This window comes from Trichomonas vaginalis, chromosome IV (genome assembly GCF_026262505.1).
Source record: "Trichomonas vaginalis G3 chromosome IV, whole genome shotgun sequence".
In the NCBI taxonomy this organism is placed as follows: domain Eukaryota; phylum Parabasalia; order Trichomonadida; family Trichomonadidae; genus Trichomonas; species Trichomonas vaginalis.
This window is the reverse complement of record NC_067206.1, coordinates 26,336,336-26,360,866: the sequence shown is the minus strand read 5'-3', so window position 1 is coordinate 26,360,866 and position 24,531 is coordinate 26,336,336. Positions and strand designations below refer to the sequence as shown.

Below are 24,531 nucleotides of genomic sequence, written 5' to 3'. Positions count from 1 at the left end.
CTCTATGTCCTCGTGAGCGATTTCATTAGGTTTGATATTAGTTCCTTTTGTCATTGCTGTCATGTACTTCACTCTCATAGTTCCTTTCAATAGCGTAAAAGTACTTCATTGTTTCATAACTGCTCTAAATTCTGTTCAAAATTCGTACAACATAACTTTTTAACATTAGTGAAAGAACATGAGCGAAACAACAACATCTAACATTACAGAAGAAGTCAATGACAATGCCGATGAAAACATTACAGAAGGAGCTAGTGAAAATATTGACGAGTTCAGTGAGGAAGAAGATATTGAGGACGTCAATGAGAACGTTAGTGGGAACAAACTCAATGGGAAACATTGAGAAATCATGAAGATTATGAGATTTGTACGACATATCCTTTTACTATTCGTCGAAAGAAAAACAAACATATTAAGAGTGAATGCTTAAATAATCATGGTTATATTGAGCTTAGTTTAAACAACAAAACACATTTAAAGCATAGAATTATTGCAGAACAGTGGATTGAAAATCCAAACAATTTGAAAGAAATAGACCATATAAATCATGATAGAACGGACAACAGAATCTCAAACCTTCGTTGGTGTTCTAAATCTGAAAACAATAGAAATAAAAGCAAGTATGGCGATATAGTTTATGAGTTCGTTGATGAAATATCTGACGAAGCTGTTGAAATAACAGATTATGGTAAGCATTCGTTTGAGTTCTACTACTATGTTGAGAATGAGGACGCATTCTATTATTATACAGGTCTTAACTATCGAAAACTTCATATAAACTTTACAAAAACAGGTGCTGCTTATGTTTGTATGATAGATACAGAAAACAAGAGAGTAATCTTATGCATAAACAAATTCAAACGCTTGTACGGCTTCATGTAGGACAAACATTATTTTTCAACACTAACGCCAACACGTAGGACAAACATTCATGACTAACATTACTGTATAACATAAATGATTTGTCATGATTTAATCGTAAATGTTTTGTCATGATTTCATCGTACATGTTTTGTCATGATTTCATCGTACATGTTTTGTCAAGACTTCTTCATCGTAATGAGCGTAAATGATCCAAAAATATATTTTAGGTGAAGAGGTGAGATCTCACCTCTTTTCTCACCTCTTTTCTCACCTCATGAATTTTCATGACTTCTTCATCGTACATGTTTTGTCATGATTTCATCGTAATGAGCGTAAATGTTTTGTCATGACTTCATCGTATATGTTTTGTCGAACTTAAACATAAATGTTTTGTCAAGACTTCATCGAAACTAAACGTATATGTTTTGTCATGACTTCTTCGTAATGAACGTATATGTTTTGTCAAGACTTCTTCGTATATGTTTTGTCATGATTTAATCGTATATGTTTTGTCATGATTTAATCGTATATGTTTTGTCAAGACTTCTTCATCGTAATGAGCGTAAATGTTTTGTCATGATTTCATCGTAAATGTTTTGTCAAGACTTCTTCGTATATGTTTTGTCATGATTTAATCGTACATGTTTTGTCAAGACTTCTTCATCGTAATGAGCGTAAATGTTTTGTGAAGAATATAACAACCGCCTGAATTCAGACGGTTGCTTTTTATACAAAATTCACACAGGAAAATTCTTGAGTTTTGGTTGAAAGAATACGGTCAAGCCAAAAGTGGCTCGACCTCAAAACAAACATTTTATGAGCTTACTAAGGCATTTATGAATGAATTCAAAGGTATTTGCATACATCCTGACCTCGTTCATTTTGTTGCTGAATGGTGCTCTGTAAAGTATGCATTTTATGTCAAAGATATTATGGACTCCATAGATAAGAAAGTTCATGAGAAGTTAGATGAAGAAGAACTCGAAGATACAGTAGAGAATGCAAAAACAAACATTTTATGAGCTTACTAAGGCATTTATGAATGAATTCAAAGGTATTTGCATACATCCTGACCTCGTTCATTTTGTTGTTGAATTCAGCAAAAATAATGTTTAGGGTAGATGGTTTTTAGGTGTCACTACGTCACCATGTCACCAGGTTAATTAACTTCTCTTAAAATTACTGACAACATGACATTTAGACAACAGTCCAGGAAATATATTTTATCGTATATGTTTTGTCATGATTTTATCGTTTATGTTTTGTCATGACTTCATCGTAATGAACGTAAATGTTTTGTCATGATTTCATCGTATATGTTTTGTCAAGTTTCATCGTATATGTTTTGTCAAACATGAACGTAAATGTTTTGTCAAACATGAACGTAAATGTTTTGTCATGATTTAATCGTAATGAGTGTAAATGATTTCATATAATTGCTTACCTCGGAAAACCGAGAGAAGAGATTCCATATGAAAATCGCAAGAATTTGGCTCCTGGTTTGAAATATTATTATGTTCATAGACTTCATCGTATATGTTTTGTCAAACATGAGCGTATATGTTTTGTCATGATTTCATCGTACATGTTTTGTCATGATTTCATCGTATATGCTTTGTCATGATGATTTCATCGAAACTAAACGTATATGTTTTGTCATGACTTCTTCATCGGAATGAGCGTAAATGATCCAAAAATAATGTTTATGTTAGAATGTTAGATCTAACACCTTTTCTAACATGTTTTCTAACATGGAGGATTTCATTAGATATACACATTCTTCCTTCATTTCATTCTATACACAATTTACATCATAGACGATTTAATAGATATAATACTTTACTGTTTCATCTGATATAAACATTATTTGTTGAAAGTATCCTAAAAATATTTGATGGACTTTAACTAAAATAATGTTTTAGGGAAGAATGTGTATATCTAATGAAATCCTCCATGTTAGAAAACATGTTAGAAAAGGTGTTAGATCTAACATTCTAACATAAACATTATTTTTGGATCATTTACGCTCATTCCGATGAAGAAGTCATGACAAAACATATACGAAGAAATCATGACAAAACATATACGATGAGGTCTTGACAAAACATATACGTAAACATTTATTTCCTGTGTTGTTGTCAAAATGTCATGTTGTCTCATTTTTTCAGAGAAGTTAAATTACCTGGTGACACATGGTGACGTAGTGACACCTTCAGTTCTTCAAAAATAATTCATTATTGAATAACCTAAAAACCATCTACCCTAAACATTATTTTTGGTTCATTTACACTCATTACGATGAAATCTTGACAAAACATATACGATGAAATCATGACAAAACATGTACGATGAAATCATGACAAAACATGAACGTAAATGTTTTGTCATGACTTCTTCATCGGAATGAGCGTAAATGATCCAAAAATAATGTTTATGTTAGAATGTTAGATCTAACACTTTTCTAACATGTTTTCTAACATGGAGGATTTCATTAGATATACACATTCTTCCTTCATTTCATTCTATACACAATTTACATCATAGACGATTTAATAGATATAATACTTTACTGTTTCATCTGATATAAACATTATTTGTTGAAAGTATCCTAAAAATATTTGATGGACTTTAACTAAAATAATGTTTAGGGAAGAATGTGTATATCTAATGAAAATCCTCCATGTTAGAAAACATGTTAGAAAAGGTGTTAGATCTAACATTCTAACATAAACATTATTTTTGGATCATTTACGCTCATTCCGATGAAGAAGTCATGACAAAACATATACGAAGAAATCATGACAAAACATATACGATGAGGTCTTGACAAAACATATACGTAAACATTTATTTCCTGTGTTGTTGTCAAAATGTCATGTTGTCTCATTTTTCAGAGAAGTTAAATTACCTGGTGACACATGGTGACGTAGTGACACCTTCAGTTCTTCAAAAATAATTCATTATTGAATAACCTAAAAACCATCTACCCTAAACATTATTTTTGGTTCATTTACACTCATTACGATGAAATCTTGACAAAACATATACGAGATGAAATCATGACAAAACATGTACGATGAAATCATGACAAAACATGAACGTAAATGTTTTGTCATGACTTCTTCATCGGAATGAGCGTAAATGATCCAAAAATAATGTTTATGTTAGAATGTTAGATCTAACACCTTTTCTAACATGTTTTCTAACATGGAGGATTTCATTAGATATACACATTCTTCCCTAAACATTATTTTAGTTAAAGTCCATCAAATATTTTTAGGATACTTTCAACAAATAATGTTTATATCAGATGAAACAGTAAAGTATTATATCTATTAAATCGTCTATGATGTAAATTGTGTATAGAATGAAATGAAGGAAGAATGTGTATATCTAATGAAATCCTCCATGTTAGAAAACATGTTAGAAAAAGGTGTTAGATCTAACATTCTAACATAAACATTATTTTTGGATCATTTACGCTCATTCCGATGAAGAAGTCATGACAAAACATTTACGTCATGTTTTGTCATGATTTCATCGTACATGTTTTGTCATGATTTCATCGTATATGTTTTGTCAAGATTTCATCGTAATGAGTGTAAATGAACCAAAAATAATGTTTAGGGTAGATGGTTTTTAGGTTATTCAATAATGAATTATTTTTGAAGAACTGAAGGTGTCACTACGTCACCATGTGTCACCAGGTAATTTAACTTCTCTGAAAAAATGAGACAACATGACATTTTGACAACAACACAGGAAATAAATGTTTACGTATATGTTTTGTCAAGACCTCATCGTATATGTTTTGTTCATGATTTCTTCGTATATGATTTGTCATGACTTCTTCATCGTAATGAGCGTAAATGATCCAAAATAATGTTTTGTTAGAATGTTAGATCTAACACCTTTTCTAACATGTTTTTTAACATGGAGGATTTCATTAGATATACACATTCTTCCCTAAACATTATTTTAGTTAAAGTCCATCAAATATTTTTAGGATACTTTCAACAAATAATGTTTATATCAGATGAAACAGTAAAGTATTATATCTATTAAATCGTCTATGATGTAAATTGTGTATAGAATGAAATGAAGGAAGAATGTGTATATCTAATGAAATCCTCCATGTTAGAAAACATGTTAGAAAAGGTGTTAGATCTAACATTCTAACATAAAACATTATTTTTGGATCATTTACGCTCATTCCGATGAAGAAGTCATGACAAAACATTTACGTTCATGTTTTGTCATGATTTCATCGTACATGTTTGTCATGATTTCATCGTAATATGTTTTGTCAAGATTTCATCGTAATGAGTGTAAATGAACCAAAAATAATGTTTAGGGTAGATGGTTTTTAGGTTATTCAATAATGAATTATTTTTTGAAGAACTGAAGGTGTCACTACGTCACCATGTGTCACCAGGTAATTTAACTTCTCTGAAAAAATGAGACAACATGACATTTTGACAACAACACAGGAAATAAATGTTTACGTATATGTTTTGTCAAGACCTCATCGTATATGTTTTGTCATGATTTCTTCGTATATGTTTTGTCATGACTTCTTCATCGGAATGAGCGTAAATGATCCAAAAAAATGTTTATGTTAGAATGTTAGATCTAACACCTTTTCTAACATGTTTTCTAACATGGAGGATTTCATTAGATATACACATTCTTCCTTCATTTCATTCTATACACAATTTACATCATAGACGATTTAATAGATATAATACTTTACTGTTTCATCTGATATAAACATTATTTGTTGAAAGTATCCTAAAAATATTTGATGGACTTTAACTAAAATAATGTTTAGGGAAGAATGTGTATATCTAATGAAATCCTCTATGTTAGAAAACATGTTAGAAAAGGTGTTAGATCTAACATTCTAACATAAACATTATTTTTGGATCATTTACGCTCATTCCGATGAAGAAGTCATGACAAAACATATACGAAGAAATCATGACAAAACATATACGATGAGGTCTTGACAAAACATATACGTAAACATTTATTTCCTGTGTTGTTGTCAAAATGTCATGTTGTCTCATTTTTTCAGAGAAGTTAAATTACCTGGTGACACATGGTGACGTAGTGACACCTTCAGTTCTTCAAAAATAATTCATTATTGAATAACCTAAAAACCATCTACCCTAAACATTATTTTTGGTTCATTTACACTCATTACGATGAAATCTTGACAAAACATATACGATGAAATCATGACAAAACATGTACGATGAAATCATGACAAAACATGAACGTAAATGTTTTGTCATGACTTCTTCATCGGAATGAGCGTAAATGATCCAAAAATAATGTTTTATGTTAGAATGTTAGATCTAACACCTTTTCTAACATGTTTTCTAACATGGAGGATTTCATTAGATATACACATTCTTCCTTCATTTCATTCTATACACAATTTACATCATAGACGATTTAATAGATATAATACTTTACTGTTTCATCTGATATAAACATTATTTGTTGAAAGTATCCTAAAAATATTTGATGGACTTTAACTAAAATAATGTTTAGGGAAGAATGTGTATATCTAATGAAATCCTCCATGTTAGAAAACATGTTAGAAAAGGTGTTAGATCTAACATTCTAACATAAACATTATTTTTGGATCATTTACGCTCATTCCGATGAAGAAGTCATGACAAAACATATACGAAGAAATCATGACAAAACATATACGATGAGGTCTTGACAAAACATATACGTAAACATTTATTTCCTGTGTTGTTGTCAAAATGTCATGTTGTCTCATTTTTTCAGAGAAGTTAAATTACCTGGTGACACATGGTGACGTAGTGACACCTTCAGTTCTTCAAAAATAATTCATTATTGAATAACCTAAAAACCATCTACCCTAAACATTATTTTTGGTTCATTTACACTCATTACGATGAAATCTTGACAAAACATATACGATGAAATCATGACAAAACATGTACGATGAAATCATGACAAAACATGAACGTAAATGTTTTGTCATGACTTCTTCATCGGAATGAGCGTAAATGATCCAAAAATAATGTTTATGTTAGAATGTTAGATCTAACACCTTTTCTAACATGTTTTCTAACATGGAGGATTTCATTAGATATACACATTCTTCCTTCATTTCATTCTATACACAATTTACATCATAGACGATTTAATAGATATAATACTTTACTGTTTCATCTGATATAAACATTATTTGTTGAAAGTATCCTAAAAATATTTGATGGACTTTAACTAAAATAATGTTTAGGGAAGAATGTGTATATCTAATGAAATCCTCCATGTTAGAAAACATGTTAGAAAAGGTGTTAGATCTAACATTCTAACATAAACATTATTTTTGGATCATTTACGCTCATTCCGATGAAGAAGTCATGACAAAACATATACGAAGAAATCATGACAAAACATATACGATGAGGTCTTGACAAAACATATACGTAAACATTTATTTCCTGTGTTGTTGTCAAAATGTCATGTTGTCTCATTTTTTCAGAGAAGTTAAATTACCTGGTGACACATGGTGACGTAGTGACACCTTCAGTTCTTCAAAAATAATTCATTATTGAATAACCTAAAAACCATCTACCCTAAACATTATTTTTGGTTCATTTACACTCATTACGATGAAATCTTGACAAAACATATACGATGAAATCATGACAAAACATGTACGATGAAATCATGACAAAACATATACGTTTAGTTTCGATGAAATCATCATGACAAAGCATATACGATGAAATCATGACAAAACATGTACGATGAAATCATGACAAAACATATACGCTCATGTTTGACAAAACATATACGATGAAGTCTATGAACATAATAATATTTCAAACCAGGAGCCAAATTCTTGCGATTTTCATATGGAATCTCTTCTCTCGGTTTTCCGAGGTAAGCAATTATATGAAATCATTTACACTCATTACGATTAAATCATGACAAAACATTTACGTTCATGTTTGACAAAACATTTACGTTCATGTTTGACAAAACATATACGATGAAACTTGACAAAACATATACGATGAAATCATGACAAAACATTTACGTTCATTACGATGAAGTCATGACAAAACATAAACGATAAAATCATGACAAAACATATACGATAAAATATATTTCCTGGACTGTTGTCTAAATGTCATGTTGTCAGTAATTTTAAGAGAAGTTAATTAACCTGGTGACATGGTGACGTAGTGACACCTAAAAACCATCTACCCTAAACATTATTTTTGCTGAATTCAACAACAAAATGAACGAGGTCAGGATGTATGCAAATACCTTTGAATTCATTCATAAATGCCTTAGTAAGCTCATAAAATGTTTGTTTTTGCATTCTCTACTGTATCTTCGAGTTCTTCTTCATCTAACTTCTCATGAACTTTCTTATCTATGGAGTCCATAATATCTTTGACATAAAATGCATACTTTACAGAGCACCATTCAGCAACAAAATGAACGAGGTCAGGATGTATGCAAATACCTTTGAATTCATTCATAAATGCCTTAGTAAGCTCATAAAATGTTTGTTTTGAGGTCGAGCCACTTTTGGCTTGACCGTATTCTTTCAACCAAAACTCAAGAATTTTCCTGTGTGAATTTTGTATAAAAAGCAACCGTCTGAATTCAGGCGGTTGTTATATTCTTCACAAAACATTTACGCTCATTACGATGAAGAAGTCTTGACAAAACATGTACGATTAAATCATGACAAAACATATACGAAGAAGTCTTGACAAAACATTTACGATGAAATCATGACAAAACATTTACGCTCATTACGATGAAGAAGTCTTGACAAAACATATACGATTAAATCATGACAAAACATATACGATTAAATCATGACAAAACATATACGAAGAAGTCTTGACAAAACATATACGTTCATTACGAAGAAGTCATGACAAAACATATACGTTTAGTTTCGATGAAGTCTTGACAAAACATTTATGTTTAAGTTCGACAAAACATATACGATGAAGTCATGACAAAACATTTACGCTCATTACGATGAAATCATGACAAAACATGTACGATGAAGAAGTCATGAAAATTCATGAGGTGAGAAAAGAGGTGAGAAAAGAGGTGAGATCTCACCTCTTCACCTAAAATATATTTTTGGATCATTTACGCTCATTACGATGAAGAAGTCTTGACAAAACATGTACGATGAAATCATGACAAAACATGTACGATGAAATCATGACAAAACATTTACGATTAAATCATGACAAATCATTTATGTTATACAGTAATGTTAGTCATGAATGTTTGTCCTACGTGTTGGCGTTAGTGTTGAAAAATAATGTTTGTCCTACATGAAGCCGTACAAGCGTTTGAATTTGTTTATGCATAAGATTACTCTCTTGTTTTCTGTATCTATCATACAAACATAAGCAGCACCTGTTTTTGTAAAGTTTATATGAAGTTTTCGATAGTTAAGACCTGTATAATAATAGAATGCGTCCTCATTCTCAACATAGTAGTAGAACTCAAACGAATGCTTACCATAATCTGTTATTTCAACAGCTTCGTCAGATATTTCATCAACGAACTCATAAACTATATCGCCATACTTGCTTTTATTTCTATTGTTTTCAGATTTAGAACACCAACGAAGGTTTGAGATTCTGTTGTCCGTTCTATCATGATTTATATGGTCTATTTCTTTCAAATTGTTTGGATTTTCAATCCACTGTTCTGCAATAATTCTATGCTTTAAATGTGTTTTGTTGTTTAAACTAAGCTCAATATAACCATGATTATTTAAGCATTCACTCTTAATATGTTTGTTTTTCTTTCGACGAATAGTAAAAGGATATGTCGTACAAATCTCATAATCTTCATGATTTCTCAATGTTTCCCATTGAGTTTGTTCCCACTAACGTTCTCATTGACGTCCTCAATATCTTCTTCCTCACTGAACTCGTCAATATTTTCACTAGCTCCTTCTGTAATGTTTTCATCGGCATTGTCATTGACTTCTTCTGTAATGTTAGATGTTGTTGTTTCGCTCATGTTCTTTCACTAATGTTAAAAAGTTATGTTGTACGAATTTTGAACAGAATTTAGAGCAGTTATGAAACAATGAAGTACTTTTACGCTATTGAAAGGAACTATGAGAGTGAAGTACATGACAGCAATGACAAAAGGAACTAATATCAAACCTAATGAAATCGCTCACGAGGACATAGAGCTTAACAAGTACTTTGTGGAGTATCTTATAAGTGAAGAGTATGTAAGACCTTACTTCATGTTTGACAGCATGAATGAGGATGTTATTTCATGGTTAAAGAATATAAGCAATGTTTTCGGTAAGTACGTCATAGATGACAAAGGTCTTGTTGTATTTTATGAGACAGCAATACGAACACAGGAACTAATGGATATTATGCACTCAACAGCAAAGAAAGGATTTAGTACTATTGGCATGAATGAACATTGCAGGAATGACATATACAACCTATGCTCACGAAAGCCTTACACAAAAGCAATACAAATGATAGAACATAAGTGTCTAAGGTCAGCAAATGAAATCATTACTGTCAGTGGTTATGAAAGAACTGTTAGCAAAGATGAGTGGAAACAGCTATTCATATTAAGGAAGGACGTTGCTGAACTAGTTAAACCTGTTGCACAAACATTGTTTCAGATAAGACCAGCAATGACTAAGAACCCTTTGACCTTAGTCAATGAGACCATAGAGGTTGAAGATAATGACATGAAAGAACTAGGAATGAATGAGAGAAGTTGTGAAGGATGTTTGAGTCAAAACACATGGTTCTTCAGAGCTGTTAAGAAACTTAGTAAAGAACGACAGAAATATTTTATAGAGAAGTATTGCAAAGGATGTGTAAATGAATTGCTTGAAATAGAACTTAGAGACACTTTCACACTAAAGGACTTGAGAAAAATAAGTACATGAGTGAAGACGGTATTGACATAGCTAGTGTTATAAATGACTTAAGAAGATGTGTTGTCGTTATTGACGGAGCACGTATGACATATCTAGTGAAAGATTATGATGGAATACGAGACACAACAACACTTGTGTCAGTAGATAGCAAGGAATTCAATAAGCTCATGAAGAGTGTTTATGTAGGACGTATTGAGAGAGAAGGATGTGAACGCACTGATGATTTATGAAGCGGGTCAGAACAAGAACTATCTTATGAAGTCAGGCATGAGATTCTTTGACGAAAGAGATGACATTTACAGCTATTTCAGAGGATATGAGTATGAGGTACTGAATGAAGTAGATGAAAGCATTATTGAAGGATATTTGAAACATGTTCACGATGTCATATGTAATGAGGATGAAGAGCTTTATGAGTATGTTTTGAACTGGTTCGCCTACATCGTTCAAAATCCTTGTGGAAAGACTGGAACAGTACTTTTGTTAATAGGAAAGCAAGGAACTGGTAAGAATGTACTTAGTAATGTTCTATGCGAGCTCATTAGCAAGTACGCCAACAATAATATAACGGCAATAGAGAATGTGGTTGGTAGATTCAATGCTGCTATTGAGAACATGAAGCTCATCGTATGCAATGAACTAAGCTCATGCGATACGTCTAAGGTCATGAACCACGACGCACTAAAGTCAATAGTAACAGAGACTCAGTTGGACTTAAATCAGAAGTGTCAGCCAGTAAGAAAGATAGAGAATGTTTGTAATATCATCATGATATCTAACAACTTCAACTCAGTAAAGATTGACAAAGACGACAGAAGATTTGTTGTCATTGACGTAAGCAGCAGATACAAAGGAAATTACGAATATTTCTCAAATCTCATTGAAAGCTTTAATGAAGAGTTTTATTCAAACTTACTGACGTACTTCATGAAGAAAGATTTAAGTGAATTTGATGTAAGGAAGATACCATTCACCAGGGCTAAACAAGAACTCATCGAAATGAACAAAACACCTTACCAAATGTTTTACGAGGAGTTCTATGAAAAGTTTGTATCCGGATGGAATTGTACAGAGTGCTACAGAAGATATAAAGAATTTGCGAAGGAGAATGAATTCTTTGCATGTAGTTCAAATGTATTTGGCGGCAAGATGAGAGAATTTGTGAAGAGAAGTAGAAAGCGAGACGGTTCTGCAAGAAGTTATATTTACGAAGCAAGTATGATATTAGAAGGTCGTGGAAAGAAAGAAACAGTGAATTATGAGGAAGTGCTTGAAAAATTCATGGAGTACATGGGAAGCAATATAACATACAACAAAGACATATACAGTGAGTTTAAGTACTACTGTGAACAGCATGAGATTGAAGTAATGAGTAAAGGAGACTTTGAAACGCTTATGAAAGACAGTAAGGAGGTCGTTCATGAATGCAATGATGAAATAGTTCATGAGAACAGTAAGGAGGTCGTTCATGAAAACAATGATGAAATAGTTCATGAGAACAGTGAGGAGGTCATACATGAAAACAGTGTTGAAATAGTTCATGAGAACAGTGAGGAGGTCATACATGAATGCAATGATGAAATAGTTCATGAGAACAGTGAGGAGGTCATACATGAATGCAATGATGAAATAGTTCATGAGAACAGTGAGGAGGTCATACATGAGAACAGTGTTGAAATAGTTCATGAGAACAGTGAGGAGGTCATACATGAATGCAATGATGAAATAGTTCACGATGTCGTTCGTGAAGAAGCCATTGCAACAAAGAATGAGATAAAGGATTTCATAGAACTTAACAAGGAGGAGTTTAAAGAAGGCTATGAAGTGAAAAGATGTGAAGAAGATTTCTTGGCGTATTTGAAGAAAAAGAGACTAAAGCCAATGGCTCAAAATAAGTTTCAATCGATGTTTGAAAAGAAACGTTTGAGCTATGGTGGTGTAAGAAGCACATATTACTTTGTTAAGAAGTGAGGACATTTATTTTTGTCGTTAGTGTTGGAGTTTGTGTTTGTTGTTAGTGTTTGTCATTTGTGCTGAAGTTAGTACTTGATGTTAGTGTTGGAGTTTGTGTTTGTTGTTAGTGTTTGTCATTTGTGCTGAAGTTAGTACTTGATGTTAGTGTTGGAGTTTGTGTTTGTTGTTAGTGAGAGAATAAATTAAATCATAAACTTTGCCATGGTCTCTGTCCCTAGTAGTTTTCATTATCTCACAGAATTAATGAAAGTCATAAACTTTGCCATGATCTCTGTCCCTAGTAGTTTTCATTATCTCACAGAATAAATGAAAGTCATACTTTCTATCAGATGAAGCATGCAGATGAACATAACGAAAGTTAGTGAGTTTGCCACGAGTTATGAATAAAATATTGGCATATTAGATGAGATAGCTGATGAAACAGATGAAGATAAATTAAATCCTGGACTTTGCCACACTCTGTCCCTAGTTCCTCAAAATCCTTGACAACGTTGCTTAGAAATTTTGGTTCAAAACCTCATCTGATTTTAATCTGTTATGCTACCTGTTAAGTTTCGCGAGATTATAAATGTCATGGAGTTATATAAAAAGGAGGGACAGCTAGGGACACTGGAAGTACTTATAAGGCTATCTGTTAAGATTGCATGAAATACTAAAAAGTCATGAAATCCATTATCGCTGTGCTAGCTTCACCTTAGAGTAAAATGACGACTAAAGTCACTGAAGCAATGAAACAAAAGTTTTTGGTAGAATACATTAAATCAGGAACTATTCCAGAAGGTTTTTACATTCATACTATGAAGGATGGTAGAGTTCAGTTTAGAAAGATAAAGCAACCATTAGATAGAGAAGGTATATTAAGGAAGATTAAACTTCATGAGGACAACATTGCTGAACTTAAGAAGAAGTTAGAAGAGTTGGAGAAAGGAAGAGAGTTATAAAGCAATGAATTCAACAGACCCAAAGGGTCAGAGCCGCTTTGCGGCTAGGTTAGAAAAGAGGTTAGATATCGGGTTAGATCTAACCTTCTACCCTAAATTTATTTTTGTGCTATGTTTTCATACGTGTGCGGGTGGTGATATCATTAATTTTTTATTTTATTTTTAAGTTTACTGAAATTTTTTATTTGGATGTAAATGACAGAACAAAAGCAACTCATTCGAATTCCACAGTATAACAAACATACATTTAAATATTTATTCTTCCTTCCTGAGCATAACATGTTCTTTCAAATACATCCGAGACCAGTTGACTTTTCATTGACTGTGTATAAAGATAGAAATAGTTATATCATTAAACCATACGATGACGAAGGTAAGTTATGTAAATTGTACGTTAAGAAGTTAGAGAAAGTTTATGGCTTCAAGTATGACTACAATAGGGTTAACACTGATGATGAAGATATTGAGGAAAATTTATGAGAACATTAGTGAAGTCGTTAGTGAGAACGATAGTGAGAACGTTTATTTTTTACATTAGTGAGTTCGTTAGTGAAGTGGTTGGCGGCTTTGTAAATATTTAAGGTTAAATTAGTTTTTGCGTTCATGTTGTAAAATATACGTTAACAGTTTTGTAAAGTGTCAAATTCACAAGTATTGGGTAAGGTAGAACGCAATGCCACCATACCCAAGACTTGTATACTAACTTTGTTAGATTAAATTATTAAATTTTAATTCTTTATTTTTTAGGATTGTTAGCTTTGTAAGATTGCTTTCTAACAAGAGAAAACAAGTATAAGGTTAAGCTGTATGTATTAAAGTTAATATTTTGATTTTTAAAAAATCAGATTTTAAACTTTAAGAGGTATTAATTATGATTATCTTTCTTTAGCTTTTGCATGCTGTATGCTACTTTTGGAAACTGCTTTATTGTATTAGAATGTTTTTAAATTTTGCACCTAAAAATGCGTAATATTAAAAATTAAGGTATTAATTATGATTATCTTTCTTTAGCTTTGCATGCTGTATGCTACTTTTGGAAACTGCTCTATTGTATTAGAATGTTTTTAAATTTTGCACCTAAAAATGCGTAATATTAAAAATTAAGGTTTAATTATGATTATCTTTCTTTAGCTTTGCATGCTGTTGCTACTTTTGGAAACTGCTCTTATTGTATTAGAATGTTTTTAAATTTGCACATAAAAATGCTAATATTAATTAAGGTATTAATTATGATTATCTTTCTTTAGCTTTACATGCTGTATGCTACTTTTGTCTTTGAGACATTCCATGATTTAAGTTAAGAAGCTTTAAAAAAATGCAAAAAAATGTAATAAAATAAAAAAATTTTTAGTATCGATAATCTGAAATATGTTGTTTACTTAAGCCGCTCGCTTCGCTCGCGGCTTAGTTTCGTAATTTCATACAATTATTTTTCGAATTTGTTCTTTTTGTCAACCGCGAGCGAAGCGAGTGGCTTTTTATTTTTTAAAAATTTTTTTCTTTCTTACTTTTTTCCCTTACTTACAAATTTGATAGTAACTTACCAAATCTCTCTATCATATAATAATAAATTAATCCATTTTTTGTTTCAAATCTGGCACTTTACATTTCTGACATGTAAACCTGTCATTTTTCACTTCACCTCACTGAGCAAGTTTGTGCCCCCCTCAATTTTTACGGGCGTAAAAAATAATGGTCTTGATTCAGCTCAATAACCAAATCTTACAGAGAATTAATAACTACCAAGCGCTTGACAAAGTTATATTGTCAATCAACAACGTTGAAATCACACTTACTAAATCATTTGCAGTTGCAATTTCTCAAACTTTTTACTCTCAATATTTATTAGACAATAATATTGCTAAAATTGATATTCTTACAGATATAAAATCACCCGAAACGTATAATGTATTAAAAGACATTCTTCAATACAATAAAACGGATATTGAATGTGATGAAACAATTTTGAAGGACCTTTTCCATATCGGCATTACTCTTGAAATGCACGAACTCACTAATTTATATAAAATGCATGTTATTGACAAAATGAAAATTGATAACAATAATTGTGTTGATTTACTTGAATTTTATTACGATATTTCTTCACAGGAAAATATTATTGAATGCATTAAATATATATCATCACATTTCTATGAGATTGATTCAAATAAACTCAAATTAATTTCGAACAAACTTGGAACTGACATTTTGCAGCAAATATTTAGCAGCAATGAACTTGTGTTTAAAGATGAAGATTCATTAGCTAACTTTGTTATTTCTTTAACAAAAGAAAACGAAAAATTATATTCATTGATTGAAAACATTCATTTTGAATTTTGTAATGAACAAATTATCAAATCAATGAAAGATATAGTAGATTCAAATAACTATCAATGTGTTGTTAACTCACTTTCTGATTCATTACTAAGATCCAGAAATCCTAAATCTAGTGATAGAATTTTAATTAAAGCAAATAATTATTTCGAAAGCGGAAATGTTTGCTTCATCTATAGAATCAGGCTCTCTTGATGTAATTAATAAATATAGAACTGATGCATGTTTTAGTACTGAAAATATTCCTAATTCTTGGGTTCAGTGGAAGATAAAACAAAACTTTGCAATTCAACTGACTGAATATATTGTTAGGACATTCCCTGGTGGGGGAAGTTACTCTGCATGTCGGCTTCAAACGTGGAAAGTTGAAGGAACAACTTTTAAAGGAGAAACAAAAATAATTCATGAAGTCAATCAATCGCCATTAAATGCAGGAGAAATTCGAAAATATACACTAAACACAAATGATAAATTTATATCATTCAAATTGATTCAAACAGGCAAAAATGTAGATAGCAGTCCTAGTGATAAAATGCGTCTTGATGTTTTTGATTTTTCTGGAAAGATTTTTAGTAAATAATAACGTCAGTAAAAAAAGTCCATACCATTTCAAAAAGTCTATACCAAGCGGTAATTTTGAATGTAAGATGGGAAAGTTTGAGAGCAAAATTGCTCCATGTTCCCCACTATATCACCTCTGAAAGATTCGCCTTTTCTAGTCAATCCTATCTAGAGGTTTTTGTGCCTTTAAATACAAAAAATATGTTATTTCCTCGAAAAATAGTTTTTGTATAACCTATCAATTTGAACCAATGAAGGCGAAAGTTTGGCTTTTTTTTGATGTTAGGTTTTATTTAACTGCAAATGACAGAATACTTTACTTGAACTTTTTTTAAATCTAAAGGCATTGGTACTTTTCAATATGTGTGCATTGTGATCCATGGATATAAGATTATGTAAATGCTGGAATTCCTGGATTTTGCGATGTTGATCCTTAAGCAAGCCTTTTTGTGCATAAATATTCCGTCGAATCTCCCCTGACTAATTTATTTTGTAAAATATTTTGAACCAAGAATTTTGCTATCATTGGCTTTTGAGATATAAATAGCTTGGATGGATTATTTTCATGATATTGCTTAGTCGAATACAGTGATTACATATGATATAATGCAATAACTTTTTCTCAGAAGATATTAATCCTTAAGAATTATTTTTAGACGAAAATGGATATGAGTGATTTTAGGTTTATTCAAACAAGAAATAAATATATAAATGTATTGAAATTAACTAAACAAGCTAACCAGTTCATCTATGTATGGAGATGTTGGACTATTTGAAATACTATTAGAACTTACTTTGGAAACTGATAATTCTGTTGAACTATAATTAGTATTTAATTCAAGAGCAGAAGGACGCTTTGAATCCAAACTATGATGTGGTGTGTACGTATATATATCATCAGTTGCAGATCCTGAAGGATTCTTCATTGTTTTAAGTGCATTATCAAATCCGTTTCCAGAAGCATCAACTTTCTCTTCCATTCTACTAATATCCTTCTCATTTGCTTCTAGTGTTGCTTCTTTTCTTGAAACTTGATTCTTTAATGAGTCAACTTCACATTTTACTTGTTCATAAAAATTCTCTTCAGATCGTAATATATTTTCTTTTTCAATTAATGTCTTCTTTAGTTTTTCAATTTCGTTTTGAAGGTCATCAAGTTTTGGAGTTGCAATTTCGTCTCTATTTAGGTGAATCAATAACTCTTCTTTAGTTTCATTGAGGTTTGAAAGTTTTCTCTTTAATTCGTTTATTCTGTTAACTTCTTGTTCTTTTGATTCACTGTTTTGTTTGAGTTTTGCAACAATTTTTCTTAATTTTTGAATTTGTTTATTTCGTTCATTGTATTCGGCCTCTAAATCATCTCGAACCTGTTTATTTTCTCTTTCAAGTTGCTTAATACTTTCTTTTTGTTCTTTAACCTCTTGTTGTTTTCGTCTAATTGAATCACAAACTAAATCAATGTGATTTTTAGTTTCATGAACTGATGGATTACTTGGTACTTCATATTGTGATTGTCTTCTAGGAGGATTGTCTAAAATGGCACGTAAATCAGCAATTTTAGAAGATTCAATTTGAATTTCTTTTTCTATGTTGTAAATGTAATCTTGATCGACGAGACTTTCTGCAATTTCGGAATTTTCATTAAGTAAATTGATATTTTTTGTTGATTCAACGGGTTTTGTTTGAGATTGAAGTTTTTCTTCTGCAATTTCCTTTCTTTTCTCTAAATTTCTCTTTTCTTCCATTAGCTTTTGCTCTGTTTCAAGGAATGACTTTTCATACTCTAATAAGCTTTTTAACGTATTTTTAGATTGGCTTGATTTGATTGGAGATAAACGGCTTGGACTTAATGAATCATAATCGTTGAAGTTTTGAGTTTGCCTTTTGGATTTTCCATACTCTTTTGGAGAATGATAATCCATCGAGCAAATTTCAATATGGGAATGTAATCAAATTACATAAGAATCATGAACTATGCAAACGAAATATCAAAATAGTCCTTACTTAATTGCAAAAATAATAAACAAGTTTTAATAATATACACAAATAAATAACAAAACAAAAAATATAGAATTAATTAAGTTTTGGAGTGATAATCTTTGGTGCAGATCTATTCTTTGTACGATCAAGTGCTGAACTAGGTCTCTTTGGTGCTGATTCTTGTTTCATGGCCTCTGCAAGAGCAATCTTAACTGCTTCGAGTTCTGCAGCATATTTTACAAATTCTCCATCTTTGTCGGCAATGTCTGACTGCAATTTTTTGATAATTTCTTCAGAAGTTTTGAGTTTTTCGTTATCTTCTTTCTTCTCTTGGAGTTGTTTTTGTAACGATTCGAGTTCTTTCTGTTTCTCCCCTTTCTGATTCAAAATTTCTTTATTTGAATCTTGAATTAAGGAACTTTCTCCTGCAAATGTATTAGAATTGGAGACATCCTTTTCATCCATCGTATTGTTGAATGCATTTTCGTCCATCTTCATCTTAAACTCCAATTCTCCGATTTGGTATTTAATTTCCCTGGATTTAAGGAAATGTTCTTTATTGATGTTGAATTTTTCTTGGTCGAAGTTGATATTGATTTCTCTGGTTGATTTTTCAAGATTCATCTCAATTTGTTTTTTAGCGTTTTCTAGAATTTGTCCGTCATTTTCGTAGTCCATAGTAGCTGGGTTATGTTCGTAATCATCCATAAATTTCAAATCTTCAGTAACTTTTTGATAATTTGCATTTGCTTCTGAAATTTGTTTTTCTGACTGAGATTTTAACTCTTCAAGCTCTGCTTCAAGCTTTTTGATTATGTCTTCGCTTGGATCTTCAACAGTAGTTTGTTTTTGTTTATAAATTTCAAGTTGTTTCTGTAATGACTCGATTTCTTGGTCCAATTCATTCAATTTATTGGTATTTTCTGTTTTAACTTTATCAAGTCTTGATTTAAGTGGTTCTAGTTCCTCAGATTTGACTTCCTGATTTGCATCTTCAAATTCTTTCTTCATTTGTTCAATATATTCATCTCTTATACTGTCATGTTGTTTTATTAATGTTTGGCGCTTCTCAAACAACTCATCTACATCAACTCCGTCAACAATTAAATGAGCTTGTAAAGAATCGTATTCTTCTTCAAGTTTTTGGATTTCTTCCTTGTAATTTTTAATCATTTCGTCGATTTCATTAGTTTCAAACTCTTTTTCAACTGATTTAAGGTTAACTTTTAATTCTGAATCATATTCACCGGAAAGTTTATTGAAAACCTTAGTCAGATCAGTCTTAACATCTTGTATTTCAGAATCCATTTCATCCTGCATTGATTCTAAGTTAGAATTCAGTTGATCATCGATAGAATAATATTGACTTGCGAATTTTGGATCATTCATGATATTAATCTTTTCTTCTTTAACAGTACCTATTTCTATTAAATGCTGGAGCTCTTTTTTAAGATGTTCCTTTGTAATTTTGGAAGATTCAATTTGTTTATTAACAGAATTAAGGATTTCAAGCCTATTCTGTAGTAAATTACTATCTCTACTATAAGATCTATTCTCATTCTCAAGAGCAATGACGTAATCGTTCTTTTCTTGTTCAATAATTTTGGCATGTTCCGATTTTTGCTTTTCTATGTCAGAATCATCGATTTTATCTGCAGCAAGATCATCATATTTCTTTTGTAATGCTTTCAGAGCATCCATAAATTCCTTTTCTTCTTTTTTTAGTTTTTCATCTAATAAATTTCTTTCTTTTGCATGATCGTCATTAATTTTCTGGAAAATACTATCGTAATCAACATAATTCTTTTTCTTCCATTCATCAACAACTGCATTTTGGTCTCTGACCTGTTTTTCAAGTTGAAATCTGATTTTATTTTCTGCTGTATGAAAAGTAACGAGCTGATCTTTCTTTTTAGTCTGTAATTCGGTAGAGTCTTCAAGTACGAATCCATTTTCGATGTCTGTCATTTTCTGATCGACTTTCTTTTTCTCGATTGAAATTTGTCGAATTAAATTTACGGATTTTCCTTTAATTGAGGACAAGTAGTTACTGTTATTTCGCATTAGTTTAATGATCTCTTGTCTGTTTTGCTCTAACGTTTCTTTTAGTTCTGTAATTTGTTTCTTTTTTGCATGTAACCATTCAATTGCTCTTGTTTTTGATTTCGGGTTGAGTTTATTGAATACGCTGATGTTAGCTATCTTACGTCTGTAGTCAATTATTAAATGTTCTTCGGAAGTTTTCGCATCTTGTTCGTATTGTTGGTATTTTTGATTGGCTTCCTTATCATGTATCATTATTTTTCTTTTGTGTTCTTCTTCCATCTGCATTTTCTTTTCGAAATTAGCATCATGGCTTGCGTTAAAATCTGATTCAAAGAATTTCGTGTATTGCTCAAGCTGTGGCTTGATTTCGGTTGCTAAAGAGCTTACTTGTTGTTTAAGCTCTTCAGTTGCGCGCTGAACAACATGATATTTATGAACTTGCTTCCTTTTAAAAGAGTGATATCCATCTATAATTGTCTGATAATCTTTTTTGTATTGATTTGATATCGATTCTGGAGCGTTTGAAAAGGATTGCTCGATTTCTTTAGCGTAAGCTTCTAATTTTTCACAAGTTTGATTTAATAACGTATCAACTTCTGAAGTTCCCTTTTTATGGAGGTATTCAATGATCATAATACGTTCTTCAAGATGCGACATAAGGTATTCGATGACTTTGCTCAGCTGAGCCATCTTTTTCTCCATGCTTGTTGGAGTTCCTTCCAACATAGCAATCCTAAAAAATAAGTTTTTTCTTTTATTTATATCGGCGTGCAGTACCAATATATCAATTTGATAGTCTTTTAGTATCACAATATTGAAGGTAATACACACACTTTAAAAATTTGTGATTATTTATTAGTAATGTTGATGTTCATAAAAGTTATAAAATTATATTGAACTAATACCATTAGTTTCCAGTTTCTCCATAGATATTTGATGTAAAACAATAGCAGAAAATTGCTTTATTACAACTAAATGCAAATTATTATTCCGCATGGAGTTTAAACATTGAACTGAAGAAGTTTTGTTTGGTACAATGTACAGATCAACAAAGTGATATTTAAATATAAAATTTTGTGAAACTCCCGTTGTCAACCTTAAATTTTAAAAATGTCAAACCAACTTATCTAAATTACCTCAAAGACAAGTTTCACATATCAAGATTTTAAGTACTCACTTAATGATCTAGATCTCACCGCTAGTGTTTTAGGTTGCAATGGTGAGTGTAAAGCAGAATTAAATTTTCCAGATTCTATCTCTTATGAATCAAAGCAATATACAGTCACAGAAATTGCATCCAAAGCATTTTATTACATTAGTAATAAATTTACAAATATTGTTTTCCCATCAGATTTATTATACGTTCGAAGTCAAGCTTTCGATCTTACATTTTTCAGATTTAATTTGACCCTTCCATCTAAACTTAAAGTTATTGAATTTCTTTCTTTTGCTTCATGTTACTTCCAATCAGTTACAATTTCAGATTCACTTGAATACATCGGTGATGGAGCATTTTCATATAATCCATATTTAGTTAGCATTGAGATTTCAGAAAACAATCAAAATTATACAGTTATTAATAAAACTCAACTATATACAAAAAATAAAACTCGATTAGTTTTTATTTTACCGCGCGACTCCTCATTCTCAATAGATGTTCGTTGCCAAATAATTGCTGCCTATTGCTTTGTTGGTAATAAATGTCAGAATTTTGTTATTCCTCCTGGAGTTCAAACGATACCTAATAAATGTTTCGTAGGAGCTCCAGCATCTTTTACCCTTATAATTACAGGAAATACAATAATAACAAAGAACGCTTTTGCCGATTATTCTGGACAAATTAAATTGATTTATTTTGGGGTGAGAATTCAAAATGATTTTTCATATTCATCTCAGATATCTGTCTTTGTTTGTCCGGAATATCATTCCCAGAAGTTCTTAAATGTTCCAGTTACAATAGATCCAACATCACCGTGCGTTTTCGTTGAATGCCATACAGTTAATAATAAAAACTGCAAGTTTTTTAGTATAAATTCTATCCATTGTTATGTTTTCATATTAATCTAAAAATTACCATGATTATCAGTATAGTTTAAATTTGATGGATGACTTAATGATTTTAAGAATTGTAAATCTTAAAATTATATCAACCCAGTTAATAAGGCCTTAACATAATCTCTCTCTGAATATTCTAATTTTAGGAATGTGAAATGGAAGAAGTTCTGAGATAGCTTAAGCAATTTTAACTCGATAGAAGAGATTACAAAAATTAATCACATGAAGCATTCCGAATAAATCTCGATAAATTAATTTTCTTTTCATGAGAATTCGTATTTATAAAAATGGCAGGTTCTGAACAACCAGCAAATGAATACAACCAAGATTTGAGAGATGTTGCGCAATAAATACAACCTTAGGTTTTAAAAAAAATATACAGATTAGCAATATCAATAATCTTTTACAATCCTATTTAGAAATCATCAAAACTAATCCGAAAAAAAAAGTATAAAAATATTTTTTAATTACTTGCTGAACTGGATTCGTTATTATCTGATTTCTTCCTCAAGACAAAGAACCAAACCAGAATACAGATAATAGCAATAGCAGCAACAACTCCAATTACTATTCCAACAATTGCACCAGTGCCAAGGCCTCCTTTTTCTTCTTTCTTATTATCTTCTTGTTCTTCAGAATTTGTTTGATTTTTCTCAGGTTCAACTTTCATTTGCTCTATAAGTTCCTTTTCTGTTTTAACACCAAATGGAATCGAATAAAAGATATCTTCTCCAAATAATGATTCTGAATCATCTTCTGATGATGCTTTAACTTCTTTTATTATCATTTTTGCAACATCATTTATTTCTTTATCTTTTCCACGTTTTGGAATCGCCAAAATTGTTTTACCACTTAATTTATGTTCCTGTTTTTGATTGTTTGTATCATAGAGTTCGTAATATGCCTGGTATTTATCCATTTTAAATTCGATTTCCTTATCTTTACTACTATGTGCTGTCACTGTGAAACTAATATATCTACTTTCTGTGAAAATGATATCACTTTGAAATTCAAAGTTATTTTTTGTTGTGAAATATGTAGGTTGGGATGAATATTCACTAAAATATGGGGGCTCAATAGTAACTATGTGAACTTTGCACGCTTTAGAGGAGTCAGCACATTTAATTTCATTTATAATATTTCCACCAACGATGCTAAATGGGTTATCATATGTTTTTCCAGTTGCAGATCCTTCTGTGAAGTTATGAACAGTGACCTTAAAGTTATCTTTCGAAAAAGGTGAATAATGAAAGCATAAAATTGAAAAATAACCGTCATATATAAACAATTTGAGAGGTATTTCAATAATGATTGTTAAGTTTAAATCATGCTCTAATAATATCACACTGATATCTAATATAGGTATTAGTAAGATCCGAGTTCTCAAATTTCTATTAAACTGCTATTGTAAAACTATCATATAACGTACATGAAATGAGAGAACTATAAGAATCTTTCTGTCTAAATTTTAAAATTAAAACATAAACCATTGGTTAACCATTATGATATATTTTCAATCCGATTCAAAATCTCATTTTAAATAAAAGGAATTATCCTTCTATGACACTCGAAAAATAAATCTTTCCGAAATCTTATCTGCCTTATCATATTGCTGTTCTAAATTTATGGCTCCAAACTTAAAAACCAGAACTCATACTAAAGATTCAACCAACTCCAATTAGATTAACTATTATTTTATTGGCCAATTCAAATATATTATATGTAACCACTCAATGTGAGATATACGACGAAACTATTTCATTTGCATTAGACTTTCACTCATTCATATATTTGATATTCTGATCTAAGAAA

General features: G+C 30.9%; 5 protein-coding genes and 2 pseudogenes across 7 annotated transcripts, besides 1 other annotated feature; 3 read left to right on the top strand and 4 right to left on the bottom strand.

Annotated features, from left to right (window-relative positions):
- Positions 1-12,073: part of a mobile genetic element that runs on past the window's edge.
- Positions 179-882, top strand: TVAGG3_0171970 (annotated as a pseudogene). The gene has a single exon. A coding segment is annotated over exon 1 (704 nt).
- Positions 9,227-9,930, bottom strand: TVAGG3_0171960 (annotated as a pseudogene). The gene has a single exon. A coding segment is annotated over exon 1 (704 nt).
- On the top strand, positions 10,013-10,837 carry TVAGG3_0171950 (uncharacterized protein; the record flags this gene model as incomplete). Its single annotated transcript, XM_051225354.1, has 1 exon — positions 10,013-10,837. A coding segment is annotated over one exon (825 nt), but the record flags the coding sequence as incomplete, so codon positions are not given.
- A 3,362-nt stretch (positions 12,074-15,435) lies between the features above and the next one.
- TVAGG3_0171930 (spectrin binding) lies at positions 15,436-16,556 on the top strand (the record flags this gene model as incomplete). The annotated part of the gene is made up of 1 exon (XM_001305033.2): positions 15,436-16,272. The coding sequence occupies one exon, from the start codon at positions 15,436-15,438 to the stop codon at positions 16,270-16,272; it is 837 nt and encodes a 278-aa protein (XP_001305034.1).
- Positions 16,557-17,310: 754 nt separating this feature from the next.
- Positions 17,311-18,574, bottom strand: TVAGG3_0171920 (uncharacterized protein; the record flags this gene model as incomplete). The annotated part of the gene is made up of 1 exon (XM_001305034.2): positions 17,361-18,560. The coding sequence occupies one exon, from the start codon at positions 18,558-18,560 to the stop codon at positions 17,361-17,363; it is 1,200 nt and encodes a 399-aa protein (XP_001305035.2).
- A 104-nt stretch (positions 18,575-18,678) lies between these two features.
- TVAGG3_0171910 (uncharacterized protein) lies at positions 18,679-21,392 on the bottom strand (the record flags this gene model as incomplete). Its single annotated transcript, XM_001305035.1, has 1 exon — positions 18,712-21,390. One exon carries the CDS (start codon positions 21,388-21,390, stop codon positions 18,712-18,714), a length of 2,679 nt encoding a protein of 892 aa, XP_001305036.1.
- A 203-nt stretch (positions 21,393-21,595) lies between these two features.
- On the bottom strand, positions 21,596-23,664 carry TVAGG3_0171900 (glycoprotein 38 family; the record flags this gene model as incomplete). The annotated part of the gene is made up of 1 exon (XM_001305036.1): positions 23,183-23,638. One exon carries the CDS (start codon positions 23,636-23,638, stop codon positions 23,183-23,185), a length of 456 nt encoding a protein of 151 aa, XP_001305037.1.
- Positions 23,665-24,531: the final 867 nt, after the last annotated feature.